This window comes from Chelonoidis abingdonii, chromosome 9, assembly GCF_003597395.2.
Source record: "Chelonoidis abingdonii isolate Lonesome George chromosome 9, CheloAbing_2.0, whole genome shotgun sequence".
NCBI classification, from domain to species: Eukaryota; Metazoa; Chordata; order Testudines; family Testudinidae; genus Chelonoidis; species Chelonoidis abingdonii.
Window position 1 is genome coordinate 2,086,533 of NC_133777.1, and position 20,777 is coordinate 2,107,309.

The 20,777-nt window shown below is 46.7% G+C and overlaps 1 protein-coding gene across 5 annotated transcripts in view; it reads right to left on the reverse strand.

Annotated features, from left to right (window-relative positions):
* PRKCB (protein kinase C beta) overlaps positions 1-4,803 on the reverse strand; it is a 272,295-nt gene extending 267,492 nt beyond the window's left edge. For 4 of the 5 annotated variants that reach the window (XR_004372151.2, XR_012656472.1, XM_032769125.2 and 1 more), the window contains exons 1-2: positions 4,546-4,803; positions 3,626-3,657 (exon numbers count right to left, since the gene is read on the reverse strand). Coding sequence is in view for 2 of the 5 variants with exons in the window: in XM_032769125.2 (XP_032625016.1) it covers positions 3,626-3,657; positions 4,546-4,715 (202 nt within the window). In the remaining 3 variants the exon portion in view is untranslated. The remainder of the gene's footprint in view (positions 1-3,625; positions 3,658-4,545) is intronic. The other variant, XM_032769243.2, reaches the window with a different exon arrangement.
* Positions 4,804-20,777: the final 15,974 nt, after the last annotated feature.

The window sequence follows — 20,777 nt, forward strand, 5'->3', positions numbered from 1 at the left end:
CTTATGCTGTGTCCTGCCAAGTGAAGCCTGTGATCTGTTTGGAGTCTCCAAGTACTACTCAAATAAAAAACAACGATATCTTCATGCTCAGAACTTGAAATATCTCAGGGGGTGGCTTATTAAGGCAAGGGAGGTGCCTTTACAGACAGGGGTGGGATTTTCAAGGATGTCTAGGTGACTTAGGAGGTTAAATCCTATTGAATCAATAGGACTGGTGCATCTGCATTACTCAGGTGAAGAAAAACCCATGGCACCAAGTCTCAGAGCCCAGGGGCTAGAAATAGCAGTGTAAACGTTGCCACTTGGGCTGGAGCCTGAGCTCTGAGACACTCCCCCTTCGCCAGATTTTAGCGCGCCGGGGCTGCAGCCCGAGCAGTAATGTCATACAGCCCCAGCCTGAGTCAACTGAGCCAGGCTCTGAGACTCGGAGCTGCAAACGTAGTGTGGTGCAGACATACCCCCAGATGCTTTGGAGGTCCCACCCAGGAGTCTGTATGGTGAGGAGAGGGTTTGTTTGCAACATTTCAAGGTCAGTTGCAGTTTGTTTGCAACTCTGAGACAGTCTTTATGTGCCTTATTGGCTGACCCCACACTGCAGACTAATTTAACACTGGTTACAACCATAAAGCTTAAACCTTGGAGCAAGTGCTCAATTACAGGTTTGGTCAATAGTTCTGAATGACTCCAAAAGAGACAGAAAAAAAACTTAAATTTGTCTGCTGCTGAACACCACAGGTAGGAATCAGGATTCAGCAAGCACTAGATGTTACACAGCAGGAAAGAGATTCTGCATTAATGTCAGATGGTCCAAGCTGACTCTTTTCTATTAGATTTTGACTCTCAATTATGTTATAATTCGATGGACACTTTTGGCCATGATGCAGCTCACAGCAGAAACACTAACATTCCACGGGTAGCACAGAGGCTTAGCCAGTGGTGCAAAATGAAGTGGGTAAATGAACTTAACCTAAACTCCATGTTCCCCAAATGAGAAATGGGTAAACTCGACTTCGCTGCTGACTATAACAGATGCCAAAGGAGCCGGGTGGGGGGAGAAGAACTTGCTGCAAGGCTAGCGTGACCAGACAACAAGTGTGAAAAATCAGGATGGGGGGGGGGGAAACAGGAGCCTACATAAGAAAAAGCCCCAAACATCATGACTGTCCCTATAAAATTGGGACATCCGGTCACCCTATGCAAGGCTAAGCCACAAAAAACTCCACTGGAGTAACCTGATGACTGACTCTAAAATCACGTACAAATCCTCAGAGCAAAGGCTACAGATCCCTGGCAAGACACTGACCTTGACTCCCACCACAACAACTTTCTGGCACGAAGAGAAAAGCAGGCACGAAGGCTACAACATCAGCCTGAGCCATTAGTCTGAGCTCTGAGTTTCTTTGGTTTTGCTAGTTTAAGACAGATAGACTCATCACATAAATGGCAGACGTTATGCACCTTTGGGTGAAAGGCAACATGATTTAGGCTGTCACAAGTAGATTTTATTGGGAATGATCTCCAGAACCCTGGCATATGGGAGAGTTTCTGCAGTGATCCCATCGAGTGTATTTGGACACTAGAACTGGGCTTACTGCTGTATTTTGGAACCTTTGTTATAGTCCAGAAATGAGCCATAATAAAACCTCTCCTCTGAAACTTCCTGGCTTCCAGAGGTTTTGTAGAGACAGGTGTCAGATTGGGTTCAAATCTCAAGATAGTGATTTCATGCCTCGAGTTTTGTTTCTGTGTCACTTCCAAAGTCTAATGAAGCTCATTTTCTAGATCTGAGGCAGATGAAGTCTGCCAAGACTATCTGTTCTTGTGAGATTTCATTCCACAGAGCCTTCAGTCTCATGCAAAATGGCTGATCTTGAGAGAAAGCCACCATTCAAAATGGATATTTGGGGACAAGATTTCAGTGCCATTAAAAATATAAATCACAGCCCTGATTGGACTTCAAACAAAACTCCAGCCTAATGCAGATCTGAACCAAACTGCCTCAGCCAGTACCTAGTTACACTGACTGCATGTGTATGTATGATACTTAAATACATTTAAGCATTTCCCTGCAAAAAGATCAGAAATAAAGTGACAACTGCCAGCCACCAAGTATAAAATCAGGCTAAACCGATTTCACGTAATAAGGACACATCATAAATCCTGAACACAAAAAATCCCCAGCATTATCAAAATACAGCGAGTTCTGATTATAATAACCCTAGAGTTAAGGTGGGGTTGGTCGTTGGTTTGTTATAAAGTCTTATTTTCCAAGAAGTTTAACTCAACCCTTCAAGTTCTTCAGGGCTGCACAGTTAAACAATAATCCCAAAACTAGACAGCCGATAACTAGTTTGCAATGAGCCACATATTTGGATAGTAGGTTATGTACATAAAACGTGGGTTTACCTATCTCCACTGCTTTCCTTGGACCTCACTTGTACTTCAGGTGATGAAACACTCAAGTTTAAAAGCATTGACCAATCCCTTAGATATTAAGTGGGGCAGGGGGGATGACTAAGCTACTTCATTGTGACTGCAGCTTCTGCATAAATTTTGATTGGATTCCTGATTCCATCATCCACCCGCAGCCCACACTCCCTTCAATAATAATATTCCTGAAGTGGTAATTTACATGCTAGGCTGGAATAGCTCCAAGAGCAAAGCCATCCCTTTATCCAATACATATTCTGGGGGGAAGAGACTTGGGGGGGGGGTCTTGGGGAAAAGGGCATCGGCCAAGATATCAATTACTGCGACTGTAAGTCTCTTTGCACATTACCTAACACGGGAGCTCCTGTCACAGACTAGGATCTCATTAGGTGTAACACAACAATAATGATAAACACCTGCTGTCAGTCCACTAACAGGGATAGCAATAGCCATCTAGTGCAAGCCTGTTCTCCACCCAGCACACACTCCTAAGCAGCAGTCAGTCTCAGGTCAATGTGGTTGCATTAGATGGAGGTGTAGGTAACACCCACCCTTAGTGCTGCAGAGTCCCCTCCTATCCTATCTGAGTAAAGATACAGCTGAGACTAGAGTCACTGTAGCATGTTGGGGAAACTGACTTTTAATTAAGTCATCAGTGAAAGTTATTAACAAAAAGGAACAATTAAGCACCCCACACCACCCCCGACAGACAGAAATAACCTAAAAGGGAAAGAGAAGGTTTGGGCTGACACAGTGTCACTGCACTTCCCCACCAGTCACACCATCCGCCCGCACTTCCTGGCTTTTGTCAGTATCTGTCAGTACCTTAAAGCTACTTAACCAGAGGGGGCTCTTGGTTTTGTTTTTCCCAGCCTTGTCTTGTATGCTCTGCACACACTTCATGAAGGGAAGCCCTGGCCCCTTCAAGAGCCCAGGGCATATGCCGCCAGGCAAGGAGCTGCTCTGGCTTCACATCAGCACAATGAAAACCTGAGCACTAGGCTCCGACAGGGCTTTTTCCAGCCACATTTGAGAACTTCAAAGATGCACTATAGGAGGCCCAGAGATTCCCCTGTTTGCAACACCCACAGCACAGCATGGCAGGGACCCCACGCACTCAGGCCTGTATGGCAGGGGACTCCCCTCGACACACACACACACACAAACTGAAATGCAATATAGCTGAAGCACCTACCTTGACACTGGAATCCTTGCTTCCCAAACCCCCTGCAAAGAGAAAGACACACATAATTAGCATCCCCAGTGCATCAACCCACACACTAACCCGCTCCCCACCCCTTCTCCCTGGGTTGAGCCTCCTCAGTGAGCGCCTCTCAGATCCTCCCATCTAGAGCTGGAAGCAGAGTGACAGCAGCTGGCAACCTGTTCCCAAAGAGCTGCTGTCCTGCAGGGACATTCAAACGCACCCCTGGGGATACAAGTGCCCAGCAGCTGGTTCAGTGCTGCAGAAACAACCCTGGGGAAATCCTAGGTGCACTGGGAAAGAGATGTGGGGAGAGGGAAGGCTCTTGTTTAAGTCTTGCTCCCCAGCTGCAGCGGGTGAATTTACCAGCTGGTGGGGGGGGGGGGAGTGTGCACACAAGGGAGTGCCCAGTAAAATCTGGGTACTTGCTGTTGTGTGAGGGGCCAGAGAGGAGCAGAGTGAACGTCCCAGGGAGCTGATCTGAGGACTTCAGCTATGATTTGAGGACTTCAATGGCTCAGGCGCAGGTTTGTTACAGGAGTGGTTGGGTGAGATTCTGTGGCCTGCGTTGGCAGGAGGTCAGATTAGATGATCATAATGATCCCTTCTGACCTTAAAGTCTGTGAGTCTATGAGGTAGGGGTAGCTGGTGAACGCAGAGTCTATCTGGGGTCACAGAGTCCTACAGCCAGATCCCGAGGAGAGCATATAAAGCAGGGGGGCAGAGGGTCCCTGGCAATGCATGCAGGGGAGATCGGTGTCCCCCCACGGGACACACAGTTGCGGGAGGCGCTGTCAGTGCACGCCAAGGGGCGCAGGAAGTGCCCCATGGCTGATAGGGTCGCTAGAAATGCATGCAGAGGGGCTGCAGGAGGTCCCCGGTGCTGCGTGCCGGGATCCGGGCGCACTCACCAGATGAAGTCGGTGCAGTGGCTGCAGAAGGTGGGCTGCTTGAAGAACCGGGCCGTGAACTTGTGGTTCTTCACCTCGTGCACGTTCTTCTGCCTCAGGGCCCCCTTTCGGGCGAAGCGGACCGGGCCCTCCTCGCCCTCCGACCCGGGGGCGGCCGGCGGCTCCGCCATCCTGCGCTGCTGCCGGGCGCCTCCGCCCGCGGAGCCCGAGCGGCAGCTGGGGCAGATGCTGCGCGCGAGCCGGATGCAGCCGCCCGGCACCTCTGGCTGCAGCTGGGAAGGGAGAGCGAGAGACTCTGTTCGTCCCGCCCACTCATCTGCATAGTTCCCACCCACTCATCTCCATGTTAAGCACCGCCCAAGATCCTTATTTGCATAGCCAGCCGCTCCCCCTGCACCGGCGGCACTGCTCCTAGCTCCGCCCACCGATTCCCCCCTGACTCGCGCGACCGGCCCCGGCCCCGTCTGCCAGACCCGCCCACCCCACTTATTTCAATAGACACGTCGCAAGCCCTTCCTACCACGGGCTGATTTGCATAGCTTGGTCCTCGGCGCCAAAGCTGCAGTGCTCCCAGTCCCGCCCACCTGGGCCCTGATTTGCATAGCCCTGCCTACTCCCGAAGGGCACCCCAGCGACTTTATCTGCAAACTCGCCCACACACTTCTAATTTGCATCGCTCCCACGACCTCATTTGCATATACCTGCCCCAGACCCAGCCTTCCCTCTCCTGGTTCCCAGAGCCCTACCACCCAACATCCTTTGGGGAGCCCCAAACTCTGCCCATCTCTCTCTTATTCGTATATGTCACAGTATTCCCCCTCTTCCTGCAACCTTAACACCCTCTCTTCTCTTCATTTGCATAGGGAGCCCCCAGCAAAATATCTCCCCCATCTCCCCCCTTTATTTGCATAGCATGCCCTCAGCACCTTCCGCACGGCCACTGGCTCCGTCCGCCAACTCCTTCATTTGAGTCCCAACCCCACCTGTCAGGCTCATATCTGAGGGTAGACAAGGGGGCGTGAGCTGCAGGGCCAGCTGTAGGAATTGCAGGGACCAATTTGAATAGCTGGCAGCGGTCCAGGTCTTTAGCAGCACTTTGGCGGTGGGGGGTCCTTCACTCACTCCAGACCCCACACCACCGAAATGTGGCCAAAGACCCGGAGTGAGTGAAGGACCCCCCGCCATCAAAGACCCGGACCGCCGCCAGGTATGTAAAAAAAAAAATTAAAAAGGTGCATAAGGCATGGGGCCCTCTTAAGCATGGGGCCCGATTCCGTGGAATCGGGGGAATTGGCCTAAAGCTGACCCTGGTGAGCTGGATAGGTGGCTGCCTGGAAGGCCACATTCCAGGGGGTGACATGCCTGGGGAAGGAGGGTCCTAGTGCAGGGAGAAACTTTCCCATCAGAAGCCCCCATGCAACAGGAAAGAGCCCTGCCCCCCAGCACAGGTTGTAAGAAGAACGTGGCTGACTAGGGACGCAAGAAGGAAAGGTAAGTGAGAGCATTAGGAATAGACGGATAGATCCCTCAATAAGATGGGGGGAGTCTTTTAAAAAGGAAAGGAAAACAATTACCAGAGTTATTAACAAATCTCATTTCCTCTTTCTCTTCCTTGAGAAAAGCCCCACATCCCTGAGAAGTCTCTTTCCAGTATGTATAAATATCTATAAATCATGACAGATCTAGCGCCAAGTGCACTTCCTTTTATTTACCATTCATGAAATGACACTAACAACTGTGCACTCCCAGATATATAAATACTCAAGGAGGGCAAGAAAACACAACCTACCTCATCTTCACAACCACCACAGTAATAATCGGGGATGAGCACAAACTAGGAGTTACTGCAATACACGTACATAATCAAATAGATAAATAATGTAATATGGAAATCCCTTCTTTAAACCATTCAGGGCATGTCAGTCTTGTACAGAAAATATCCAGAGTAAATTTTACTTCCCTGAGATTTCATAGAGTTAAAGGGGCAGAGGAGACCATCATGGCCTAGTCTGATCTCCTGCAACTGAACTGCAGTAGTGGGGAGATCAGATGTCCTGTGAATGGAGTATCCCGACTAAGGTCAGGAGTGGCTCAGAGAGGGGGAAATTTAAGCCCCAAACCTGCAGCTGGATTCTGTGGGCAAACCCCTGCCTCTGTGCCTTGCCCAGAGCTGTGCAGGAATCAGCTCAGAGAGCAGGAATGAAGCATTAGATACCATGAGTAAAGTCAGGCAGGCTGAAAACTTGCTTATGTTGTTCTCACATGTCCTGTTTATTCGGGGGAGGGAGGAGGACTCCAGAGCCAATTAGTTGAGATGCACTGTCAGGTTTGTTTGTTTTTTAATCACATAATTTAAACAATTATTTTATCTAGTTTACTAAAAATACCCCAGCTACTTAAAGTGAAAGGATTTTTTAAATCTCATATGCCATGCATATTTTTTATTTTTTGCACATCCCCGATCCTGGACAATGAAAACAGTTTTGTCAATTTCACTTTAGAGCCTAGTCAGTTTTACTTCCTGATTCTCATGCACCAGCCCAATATTGCAATGTCGGGGATGAAAATAGTGCAGGGTAAGATCTAAAGCCACACACAAACTTGTTTTAATTGACTTTTAAACCAATAATGGGAATATTTCTATTAATATTAAGGAGGTTTAATATTTTTGTCTACGAAATCTATCATGTGACGGTTTTCCTGTGTTGTTTTTTTTTCCAGAATAAACAAGACATGTGAAAACAACATAAACCTAATCCTAATATCCTGGAAATGCTGCAGTATCTTCATCCCATGCAACAAAAGCTTTATCCCTTGATGGTTCCCCCATTCATGGATGCTTCCTTTCTTACATACTGGGACCTGGATAGACTAGCACCAATCTTCAGGAACACTAATAAATTATAATAATAAATAATTTTGGCAGAAAGCCACAACACCTCATGAAAGGCTTTGAAAGATATCCTATTTAGAGACAACTCTGCAGACAAGTTCTTTCTGTGAACACACAGACTTGTTACTAACACCTGATGCCTGCTTATTTTAAAACAATTTGGCAAGTGATCTTACTTTGAAGAAGGAAAAATAAATGGCTGTAGCCATACCACCTTGCACTGAGATTTTGGTCATAAATTAAGTTGAACGAGAGCCTTCCCAAGAAAGCACAGGGTGCTGCAGAAAGCAGTATCAGTGGTTCAGCAAGTGATGCTCATCTTACTAAATCAGAACTCCCAGAATATGCCGCAGGGTGTCCTGACTTTTGAGTATGAGGTTCTGATCGCTTGTAGTGATTAAACGAACTTTACTTGGAACTTTTCACAAAATATTTAGAAATAACTGCAGACAGGATTCTGAAACAAAAATTCCTCTGAAAAAGGCCATGTCTTCTGCTAGCCAAGAAGGGCAAGATACTGAACATGAAAATAAGCAACATACTAAATATTTCAGACATTTTGCTCCTGCTGCACTATTGCTCCTCTCTTCTTCAAGGATCTCCAAGTATTTCACAGAGTATATATACTTAATGCTCACAACACTCCTGAGAGGTAGGTAAGTGCTATCCCCATTTTCCAGACAGAGAAAACAAAGCACACAGGATTTCCTTGCCCCATGGACTCACAGAGACAGACTCACTCCCAGACCTCACCGTCACCCTACAATGAAAACAAATACAAGCAGCAGTGGGGAGAGCTGTGAGACAGCAGAGATGAAGAGAAGGCTCAGTTGGAGGTATGATTCATATCCTTAGGAACAGAACTTTTCTTCACAGCACATGAAGAAGGGCCATCTCCGAGGAAATGAAAGAGCTGAGTGACTGAGCTGTATTACTGTATCTTGTTCACAAGAAACGCTTTGCTGGAAGAAACTGCTGTTAGACCAGGATCTGATCATTAAGGGAGCTAAATAACAAAGTTTTTCTGGGTGTCCATGAGGAGCATTGGAAGTGAGCTGCCAGAAACAGAATTAATAGATTCATGGATTTTAAAGACAGAAGGGATCATTATGATCATAACACAGGACTCATATAAGGGTTGCTCTCCTGAGACCAATAACTTGTAACTGAACTACAGCAGAGCCTCCAGAAAGACATTTCATTTTGATTTAAAGACATAGTGAGTCTGGTTTTCCTCTCCCTTAAGCCAATCAGACACTGGTGGGACTACACTGACTTCATTGGGTTTAGTTCCTATTTACACTGGTCTGAGTGAGAGCAGACTCAGAACCTGAGTTTCTGTGAGAAACTGTTCATTGGTATCTAGGGCATTTCTGATGACACCAGAGTGACTCTCCCTATGGCATAGACATTACAGAAGGGAATGCCACACACCCATCCTCAAGTCAGTGCTCGGCACCTTGCAGAATCAGAAACTTAAAATGGACAGATTATACCTGAGACTATTTCAAAGCAAAAGTCACAACCTGAGCTGATGGAAGTGTGTACGTACTGTGTGCTAAGCACATCATGTTGGCACAGAAAAGCATACATTGCATAAAACAACTTTATTTTGCCTGCCCAACATTGGTCATATTTTAGGTGTAGTAAGTGAAATATGGTTTCAAAATTAAGATACAATGTCTCTTCTAGTAGGCACCAAGTAATAAAATGCATGTTGAAGTCCGGAGGGGATGTTGGTATTGCATCAAACTGCAGCAACCACGTCAAGAGAAAGGGGTGAACTGTAACTGCAAACTGTAGTTGTCTATTTTTGCATGGCAGTGTGTGGTTTATTTGCTTTGTTTCCTACTTTGGTACATTTGAATTCTACACTGCAGCAAAAATAGTTTTAAGAAATTACAGCAGTGCCAGGAAGGGTTTGTTTCTGACAAAAGCCTGGAATAACTGGCATTGTGCTCTCTGACACAGAGACAGCACCGAAGGGACAAGATAGAGATTCTTGCAGTTTGCAGAGAACTCTTCTCACCCATACAGCAGTGACAGTGTTCTTGGGGCAATGACGGTATAACTCTTGTCCATTGGCATCCTGGGCCATGGCACGTGGGCCACAGTCCCTTGCCTGTTATTTATTCATGATGCTTCAGCATTGTGAGCCCAGACTGTTTTCTTCCATATTTAAACCTGAAGAGGCTTGAGAATGCTTTTTTTTTCTTTTTTTTTTCATTTGAGGCTGTGTTTCTGAGCAACCTAAATCCTCCCAAGAGAGCCTGTGGAAAAAGCATCAGAGCAAAATCAAATATACAGGTACTAACAGCACATTAACCCTCTTCTCCCCGCACTTGGTGCTTTATCTGTCGTTGGTGTGCTAACCACCATTTCTTCCCCCGGCATGCCTGGAACACCCCTCTTTTGGGCACACCCAAAAAGGGTCCCCCAAGAGCACAGGTGAGCACAGCATCAGTACGCTTACACTTGATTTGAGCAAGGCTAGCCATTACACGGTCCTCCTCTGCCCCCACTGTCCACTGGCACAGTTATGCAGCAACTGCTGCTCATTCCAAATCTCAAGGGTTACTCTATTGCACCAGACTATGGTTATGGTCTGGACCCCGGAGCAATGTTCCTACTGGCAAACCTCATACTGACACACTGCACACATCTGGCTACACTGCAGTTGGAGGTGCAAGTCCACTGCAGCGATAGCTCAATGAATTGCTAGTCTTGATCTCTGGGTCTCATATTTACTGCCTGGACACCTCCACCACCCCACTGCAGGCAACTACTTCAGACTTCCCCCAGCTACTCTGCAAAAGCTGCCGCTGAAACTTTCTTTGCTGAGAATGGAGCAGGAGTTGTGCTTTCATCCTGGCCTCCCTTTGAAGAAATGACCTAGGACATGGGTTTTGTGGCTGGGGATTTTGGAGAGTCTCCCAGGAAATGTTGAGAGTGTAACCTCTTCCCTGCACAGTTCTCCTGGGCTCCCAAAAGCTGCTGCTTCAGGGACTAGGGAATCTGTTGGCTAGGTTCCCTGAGGGCAGTGCAACTGCAGTGGTGTAGTACAGAACAAGCATGGGAGTGGGGCCAAGCGGCACCTGAAACAACATAACTTATGTGGCTACACTGCACCATTTCAGCTTACGCCAGTGCTATCCAAATGCTTCCGTTATCAGTGGTTAATTTCTGCAGTGTGGGCACAGCCGGGAGAACTGGGAGCAATATTGGGCAAAATGGAGTCTCCTCTAGGCACCCGGAGTAACATCAGTTGCTTTGCTCTTTCTTTCTGCATTCACATTTTTGCATATTTCATATCTTCAGTGCACATAAGACAGAGCAAAGGAGGAAGAGAGAATCTGAATTCAGATGAGAATAGAGAGAAAGACCTCATTACACACCCACTGGGGGCAAAAACATCCTTCACTGCTAGTCTCGTTATACAAATAAAGAAGGCAAATGTTAGAGGACAAGTACGATATAAATTCTCACTGAACAGCCAACGATAAACAAGAGTCACAAAGGCAAATCTAGGCCATGACATTAGAACGGAACAGCCACTGCTCCCGTTGCAGATGAGAAAAGCAATAATTTTTCATTTAGTTTTAACTCACTTTTTTAACAACTCTGTTTTGATTCTGTAGGTCAGACACTGAATCACAAGCTCCTGTGTGTATGTTTGTGTGCTTGGAAGGTGAATCAAATATTGCTTTAATTTTTATTCTGTGCAGTAGGAATGAAATTCATAATGTGAAAGTCTATGCAGCACGGGGGGCGGGGCTCTAAGGATTGAGCTGTTGGCTCCAATCTGTATTTGTGACCCTATAAAACAAGGCTATTCATAGATGTGAGCTTTTCAAACATACAGCCCAGAGGCATCACAGGCAGAGGAAAAAACTCCAAGATAAATAACAGTGTTGCAATCCAGGAATAATGATGGGCTGAAGCAGTTTCAAAAACCTAAGAAACATTGTCGCCAGTTCTCCATTACTGTCTACCTCCGTAAAGGGGGCAGAGATGCCCCTGGAGAATACGTGCAGTGAGTGCACCTCCCTAGCTGATGTGATATAATGTCTCTGCACTGATCCACCCCACAGCCCGTGGTGCTGATGTCCCACAGCACCCTGGTGTAGAGGTGTATGGGGGGGAGGCAGCCAAAGTGGAGCTGCTCCAGTTTAAAATGGGGGCCCATCAGGCTCCAACCCAGCCCCAGAATTCATATGTCAAGGGGAAGGAGGACAGCTTTCCCCCATGGCAGTAGAGAATGCTGATTTAACGCAGGATTTAAAGCACATCTATTGGGAGGGCAATATTTTCCCCCTAGTTTCACATAGTAACATGCCGTAAATCCGTATTATGGATTACTGATCTGTAGGGAATAGATATGAAGCTCTCTATAGAAATAAAGGGCCTGGCCAAAGGAGCCCATAAACCCTGGCTCTAGCACCACGCATGTGTGTTTATGAAGGAGATGGGGTGGATTAAACACCCTGTTTTGTCCAAGTGAAGAGTCGTAGAGAAGCCAGCTTCAATGGACACTGGGCTTAGCTTGTATAATGTGCTCCTTAGAGACATTGTGGCTTAGTGACTAGGGCACAGGACTAAAACTCAGGAGATCTCTGGTCTAGTCTAAGATCTGCCATTGACCTATCAGTTCCCCTCTCTATGCCTCAGTTTTCCTTTCTGTAAAATGGAGATAATGATACTTTGTAAAGTGCTTTGAGATCTACGGATGAACAGTGTTCTATAAGAGCTATAACATCTTGCGTTGCCAAGCCCCCACACCAGGCCTAAAGGAGCTAACACCCAAGCTCTCCTGAACCAGCCCATCTTCAGTAATGAGAAGAGCGAGGACCCTGAGAGTGGGCTGAGGGGTTTCCCAGCTGAGGATAGGCAGAACACAGGAAGAGAGGAGAGTCGAGGACCAGGAATCAGGATTACAGAAGGCAGAGGCTTTCTGGCTAAGCCTGGACTCTCAGAGCTGCTTTGGCTGGGGTTTCTGGGAGAGGGCTCATGCGTGTTTGCAAGATCACTGCTGTTTCTGCTGTCTCTGCTCAGGGCTAACGGGGGATAGGTGAATAAATTAGACTGGGAAATATCTAGTCGCTGTGCCACTAACTGACCCACTTCCACGGCCCCACCTCTCAGCAAAGAGGCAACAGGATCAAACCAGCTAATAAATCTGTATGAACAAAACCAATCAGGATTTAAATGCAAGAAAAGTGCATGATCATGCAAAGTACTTACATGGTTCAGTATAGCACAATGGTTAGGCTATTTAAATATTTTATATTCTTGTCTGCTGGGTTTTCAGGAGGAACAAATTAATTCTGTTTCGTGTACCCTGAAATCACCCATAATGTCAAACTCACTCCCTGTGCTGATGATTAAACCGAGTTAATTATAAAACTCCCGAGTTTCTGTTGCTTGTTTCACAATAGTTTGATCAATAAGTTTCCTTCACTTTATGTTACTTAAAGATAGAAAATGGTCAATACTATTAACCAGAAACCCAAACTGGGGCTTATTTTCTATTCTGACACCTTGTGGGGTCAGTTCAGAGAGGGTGTAGAATGCTACTAAGGGTCTGTCTACACTGCAAGAAAAGGTGTGTTCTTAATTCAGATTAGCTAACTCAGGTTAAAGTAGCAGTGAAGGCTTTTAACTCACATTAGCAACTTGAGTTCAAACCTATAGAGGAGCCTGGAGTTAAACCTCGAGCTGCTAACCCAAGTGAAAAGCCAACTTGCCAGGTCTTCACTGCTATTTCAACCTGAGTTAGCTAACCTGAGTTAAGAACACACCTTGTCTTGCAGTGTAGACAGAGCTCAAGTCACAATGGTAGCATTTCATACCCACTACACATTAGCATAAAGCATGACTCAGGATGCAGGCAAATGGAGAACCAGGTCTCAGCATAGCATTTGAAAATTCCACTGGGTTATGAGCTGCTAGGGTTAGGGTAAATTGCAAAGAGCTCTGGAAACAGCCCAGAAACCCACTGCTGAGTTCTGGAAGGTTTTGATCTGAGACAAAGCTCTGAAGGGAGGGTGTGGCTGAAGGGGCACTCTGCTGAGAGCGGAAGGGATAGGAACCCAAGCCCTGGTCATGTCCCCTGACATCAGCATGTATCCTGTACTGATCTCCCTATCTGAAAGCTGTAGATAACCCCCGAGACTGTCAGATGAAAGGGGAAGTGCTGTACCTGCTGCTTTTCTCTTCCCTTCCCTTCTACTTGCTCTGTAGTAACAGCCTCTGCACAGCCTTCCGCAAGCACAGATTTATCTCCTTTCACAGGCTTCTGTGTCTGTGACCTTTGGACCAGACAGTGCTGAGAAGACAGTAAAACCCGCACCCTGCCCTTGGAGTAGATCAGCCAGTCTTCTACAGCAATATGATCCCTTGATACCCTTCTGGAGGGCTACGGGGGTGGAGTTTGGAGGGGATTCTCCTCACCACCTGTTGGTCATTAAGGTGGGCTGAAGTGGGGCAGAAGTAGCATGTCAGCCCTCTGTGCAGGGGTGAACTTCACCCTTCGGCCCCATCTTGTACTCACTGGAGGCAATGGGAGTTTTGCCATCGACTTTAACAAGTCACAGGTTTCATTCCCAGAGCTCTTATTAAACTCAGTTGTTATTTCTCAAACTCATCTCTGAACTTTTAATACCTGTTGCCCCACCACAAGCAAAGACCATGTTCTACCTTAGGGTGGGGGCTACTTCTGGGTGTGCCCAGAGTCTCTTACTTCCCTAGCATGCTAGCAGCATAACTATAGCGAAACCAGTGCATTCTGCATCAAGCCAGCTCTTAAACGTCTCCTCACCGTCATTGAAAAACACCCCCAAATCCATCTATCCACTCACGGGCCTGATATGGCCCTGTTATCAAAATAGTTCTAAAAAGTAATAAAATGCATAGAACAAAAATTAACACTGAAAAACAAAGGGTGTTTTGCTTCCTGTTTTTCTTGTCACTGTGTAAATTGACATCATCCAGCCCAATGGGACTCCAATCTCAGCTGGTGTCTCGAGACAGCCCCAGACACAAATGATAACGATCATGAGTGTGGATAAAAGCTTATTTTTGGAACTCCCTTGGTGAACATTGTGTTCATGCACTGATGCAAGTTCCCCTTATTCGTGCCAAAATCTCAAGTTCTTCAGTCTTTCATCAAATCTTTCTCCATGTGATGCAGGACCTGCCTTGTCGATGATGCAAATAGCTCAGCACAAACTGTGATTGCCATGTCCCAGAGAATTTTATGTTGCTTTAAAATTCCTCATTGTATGGGGATGGCTGGTTTTACACAAATGGCAGCTCCACGGCAAGTTTCACTCCCCTTTAAAAATGTTTCATCTTCAGAGCTCATCACATTGCACAGCAAAACATCTGAACAGTGTCCAACGTGCCCAGTCCTACAGGCGCCCCGCTAAGTTACAAACTATGGCCTGATCCTGATGCACCATTAATTCCACAATTGTAACGGCTTTTCCTCACAGTTCCCCAGCTTGGCCATTAGCCTTTTACATTATAGCCTGTTCTGCTGACAGAGCTCCAGCAAAGGTTCCTTGGGACGAATCAGGCCTGCATTGTCCCATGGTGGGTGGACACTTTATGACCCAGAATGCACTGGGGTAGCCAATATTGTCAAGGATGCTTGTGCTGCTTGTGCGTGAATGCTCCAAAGCTGTTCTGTCAATAATGGCGGTGTTGGAAGGTACACTTAATCATTGTAAAGGGAAGCGAGACAACAGACCATGTCACACAACTGATGATTCCGCAATGGTTTGCCCTCAGTCCTTCTCCTAATCTGCCCTAGCAAAGGCATGCACTGAGGATGTGAGCCCAGCACACCGATACTTGGCAGCAAAGCATTGGGCTCTTCACTGTCTGCTTGTTCGCAGGTGGAGCCACACCACAGCTTGGTTTGTGCCCTTTAAGGGATTGTCATCATCCTTTGCTCCTTCTCCTGTCCTTACAGCTTCATTCCAGGGACATTTGGTTTTCCCAGCATGTCTGCTCATGCCCCAGCTGAAAGACTGTTTGGGGGTAAGGTGCAGGTTTCCCTTGGTGAGGTGCTGGGTTTTCCTGTTTTCACTGTTCTTATCTTGTGTTATTTTCCACCTAGAGGGCAGTGCACAGCCAACAGCCACAGATCAGCCTGCCAAAATGCGGGTCCTGTTATCTCGCAGGAAGACTTCTGCAGACCCTCTCACTCCCACACCAAGAGGAAATGATTGCTGGTGTTATGGATATTTAAATGGCTTTTGGAGCTGGGATGGGTGGGATGGCATGTTCTGAACTTTAGGCATGTGCATGCTTCGCCAATGGGTGCATGGATTTATCTCTATCTCACTTCCTCTCCCTCCGCCCATTCTTCCAACCCTCTTAATGCGGCTGACTCAAAAGTCCCACCTTATGCCCAACCTTCCTACAGGCCCAGGAGGGCAGGATGCTGCTACTTGTAGAGACCAGTAATTCCAGTCCTGGGTCGCTACCAAGCTATACACGGTGTCCCTTCCTGCAGAGGCTGAAACCACTGGGGCCAAAGATACCTGTTGTCCAGTTTCAAGGAGTGAGGAACTGAGCTTGAGTCTTAGGCTTGGTTACCCCTTATGGTAGTATTTTCATCCAGTGAAGGATTTGTATCCTGTAGGTATGGAGCATGATCCTGATTCTCCTCTCACTCACACCAGTGTAGCTACATTGAGCTAACAGAGTTAGTCCAGAGTTAGTCCACAGTGATGTGTGCAAGAGGAGATCAGGACTTCTGTTGCTATTTACGTGAGCAGGTGGTGAGAGCGAGGGACCGTCTTCACACCACTCTCATTGCCTTGGTATCTGAGTTCCTATCTGGGAGCCACGATCTCAGGGGTCTGTTTCCAGCTCAGCCACTGACTTGCTGTGTGATCGTAGGCTTGTCACTTCACTTCTCCATGGTTCAGTTTCCTTGCCTGTCAGTGGCGATCCCTCAGAATTTGAGGATGATTGTCTTCCATAAAACGATAAACAGTTATCGCTGGTGGATTCACAGGTGGCTAGTGAGACTGTTCTGGAATCCATGGACCTTGTCACAATTGGGGCAGACATTTCCCAATGGAATGGGCAGATCTGGATTGTTGAGTCGGGCTGTGGCATGTTCTTTCCTCCTTTCCCGTTTCTCTGTTTCCTGTTGTCTTTGTTGGATCTTGAAATATTGGCTTCCTTGCTACAAGGTCCTTTTCCATTTCATTTTGGTTGATTGAGAGCTTGGGTTTCCCGTGAGCTTATGTCAATATTGCATTTCTTCACGTGGGCTTTGAGGGTATCTTTGAAGCACTCTTATTGCCCATCCTTTGTCCGTTGGCCACGGCTCAGTTGTGAGAACATGATCTGCTTCGGCATTCAAAGAACATGACCAGTCCAACGGAGTTGGTGACAGATGATCATAGCTTCAACGCTGGAGATTTTGGCTTGGGACAGGATACGGATGTCGGTGCATCAGTCGTCCCACTTGATTCAGAGGATCTTGTGGAGGCACCAATGATGGTTGAGGAGTTGACTGTACCTGACTCAAGTTTCAATGCTGTATAAAAGAGCAGAAATAACACAAGAAGCTTGGTTTGATTCTTGGTGTCACAATCTTCGAAGACATGTTTTCTCAAGCATTTGGAAGCTGCACTGGCGCATTGAAGATGGCGTTGAATTTCCTCATCAATGTGAGCCTTCTGTGACAGCTGTTTGTAACCAGGCAGAATCACCTCACCTGTAGCAAGGTGTCACAGGTGGGTTGCTTCATAGTAGCCCCTGCAGAGTCAAACCTGGTACTGCAGGTTCCCCCTGTCTTAGTCCACAAGTTTTGGTCTCCTGCTTGCAGCTGGGCAGCCCATCCAGTTCACTCGGTGACAGTCTCTACACAGCTAAAAAAAATAAACTCAGAATTTGGCTTCTGTGCCTTTAAGTAAGCAAACAAAACCTCAAAGACAAGTGCTTAGTTGCAATGCTTGAGGGCATGGTCCTGACCTGGCCCTGGGGGTCTGGGCTAGCACCTCTTCTCACCCAGCACATCCCTGAGAAGAAGCAATCATGCAAGCCTGGTGGCTCCTAATTGGTCAGTGCTTCCTTCTAGCCCATCTAAGCCTCTGGGGGACTAAGTCTTGTTGGTGCCCCTTCCTGATCAGGGTGGGTGTCAGGGTGCTGATACCTCCAGCAGGGGACAGAGCAGGCCTGATAGACCCCATCACAGATGGGTCTAATAAAACTTAGTTGTCCAAGAGGACTGTTGTGAAATTGAGATAATTCATATCTGGAAAGAGCGTTGAGACCCTAAGCTAAGAGCTGTGATGAGCAACAATGTAATATCATTGCAGAGTGACTCTGCAGCTTGCTCCCTTTAATCCCAAGGGTGGCCCAGTGAAATAGACTCCTGGCATGTGAGATCAATTAGTATCGGTGCTGGAGATCAGTAACCATAGTAGCCTGGATCAGTCAATGGGTCAGCAGAAAAGCTGTCCTGATTCTTCACTGCCGGGGGCCATGTTCAGGCTTTGGCCCCTGAGCACAGTGAGTGGAAGGAGGAACATGGTGCCACTGGAGTAAGGGACGGTTGCGTATAATTCTGATCTGGCAGCATCTTACCTCACCTTGGTGCAGGTATCAATGAGAGCACAAGATGCACAGGTCCTCCTGCCTACTCCAAAGAGCTGCTCTGACCAGCTACAAATCATATTTGGAAAAGTAACAGTTAAAGAAATTGACTATCCCTGGAAAACAGGTAAAATCCAATCAAATCAACCTCTTAGGGAAGCCTACTTCTTGGATAGGCTGCAGCCAGCTTTGTGGGGAGAGGGGCAAAAATATGGCTCCAATTTTTAGAGGAGCAGAGCCTCTGCAGCTCCCACGGAGGGCCTGATTTGCAGAGATGCAGAGCACTTTCTCTTTAATGCATAATGAACTAGGCTATTTAATCATCTGAATAGCTGAGCTAATCTGAGTGTCTGCGGCCTCTGCCCACAGACAACTATCAGCACATCAGTCAAATGAGCTGGCAACCTGGTCAGGCCTGGCTGTCAAAACGGTAGTTATATGGAATCCTCTCCAGTCATAAAATGTGCAAACATTGGCTGAATGAAGAGAGACATGTGATGAACATGATTTCTGTGTGGGAATCACACTGCTCGCCTCTCTGGACTTGCCTCCCACCACTCTCAGCCTGTTATCTGGAGTCACTCTTTGAACCCAGAAGTCAGTTGCTATAATTATTAGTCAGATTCTACCAGCTGCCACCTGGAGGTGACAGCACATTGTTTCTTGGACTGGCCAGTCTGAGTGCCGCCAGCGCATAGCCCAGACTTCCTGCACTGCTGCCCACAACAGACTTTGTGCACGCACGAACCTGCTGCCCACAACAGATGAAAGGCAACCAGGAAGCCCAACGAAGGACAAGATCAGCAGGAGGTGAAGCATCATAGATTAGCCTGCCTCAGGTGAGACTGGCAGCGAGGCTGTTGCTCACTCCAAGCTGCAACCATAAGCGCTGGAACTAGGGGTGTGTGTGTGGAGGGATACTGCCACACCCCCTGGCCTGAAGTGGTTTCCATCACATACAAGGTTTGCAGTTCAGTTCAAAGGCTCTCAGCTCCCCCACCCCCGCCACACACACACACTGTACACATTGTTCTGGTGCCCCTGACTGTGACGGGAATTTTTAGCTTTGTGGACACCCATCCTCTGGGAACTGGTCTATAACTTACTTGTTTCACGTTGGCTTAGAGGCTGTGAAATAAGCCTCAGGTGCCGATAACCTTCCATATTCAAACAAGTTGCCTAGACAGAAAAAGGTCCATATTCCATTACCAATTCCCTGAGCCATCCTCTCCTCCCAGTGGTCTCCCCAAATCGTTCATCTGTCCGATCTTTCCGTGGCCTTCCACTCTCACTTCAAACCCAAGCAGCCAAACCCACATGGCAGCTTTATGCTCCTCTAGATGACCTGACCTAACAGCAATTGTCCTTTGCTGAAGGACCTTCCATTTGATGTAGCCAGCCCTGAAAATTAACATAGCTTTGATTAGTGAAAAATAGATGTCTCGGTGCTTCCAGGTCAAATAATGCAAGTGCTGAGCAGCATGCCCATTGGCTCATTTATAACCAATGTTTACAATGTTAAATGCCACCAATGCACTTTTTCTAATTCTCTCAAGGCAAAGGGGACTCTTCTAACCTGGAAAGACCTGCTAGATTGTCTACAGGTATCTATACATAACTAAATCCGGAAGCTTTATCAAATGCTGTTGGAAATCTTCTGCATGACCCATTTCTGAGGCACATTGGCTAGTACAGTGCAAATAATCTGTATTATTTATGCACTAATCATTAAAGTAATCTAGCATGTAAACTAGCAAATCAGCATATTTTCTTTTCCAGGATAGTGTGTTCTCTTGGTCAGTGATCAAATAATAAAGGTTATTGACACACTCTGCAATGAATATCACTTCTGGGAAATGTAAAAAACCAGTATTAAAGTCTACCATGAAAGCATGTTGACTCAGAGGGCCTGCCTGTCAAAAATGCAATGATACATTAATTTGCAGGCACAATTACTGTGTGTACATACCGGAAACTGGGACTTTACATATGTAGATTGGCAGTTATGAGTCAAAATGGCCATTTGCTTATTAAATACCTGATTTGCACATGCAACTGTGGTGATTTTGTGTGCAAAACAGAAATGCAATTGTGCCAGAACGTTTTTAAAGTCAAAGAAAGACACATTTGCATGTATATATATATATATATAAAAACCATATGCACACTCAGGGTCTTTCTGCTCTGTAATCAGAGATGTGATTGTGGTTCACGTAGGCATACCTGTGCTAGTTTTAATCTAGTTAGCATGGAAATGGTAGCACTGAAGATGCAGCTGTGTGGTCTTCAGCATGGGCTGTGTAAGCGCTCCCAGAACCCTGGTTACATGCCCGCATTCTTAGTCCATGCTGGGGTCCGAGCCATCTTCTCTTCACAGCTATTTTTATCCACGTCCACACTAGCTTTAATCTGGGTATGTCCAGGCGAGCTGCAATCACACCTCTGATTGTAGCGTAGACCTATCCTAAATTCTATAAGGACCTGATTCCGATACCTCTGCACTGAGTAGCACCTAACTCAATATGTAGCCCCACTGAAGTTGGGATTTGGCCCTTTTAGATCCCAGCTGGGTTTATCGTAACTGCTAATATTCCCCAAACTGGGCTATACATTTCAGTCCATTACATAAACTGACTTTATACTGCACTCACCATAATCATTAAGCTCCACCCATACTAATGACATCACCATTTCCATAGCAACAGAAGTACTTCAAATG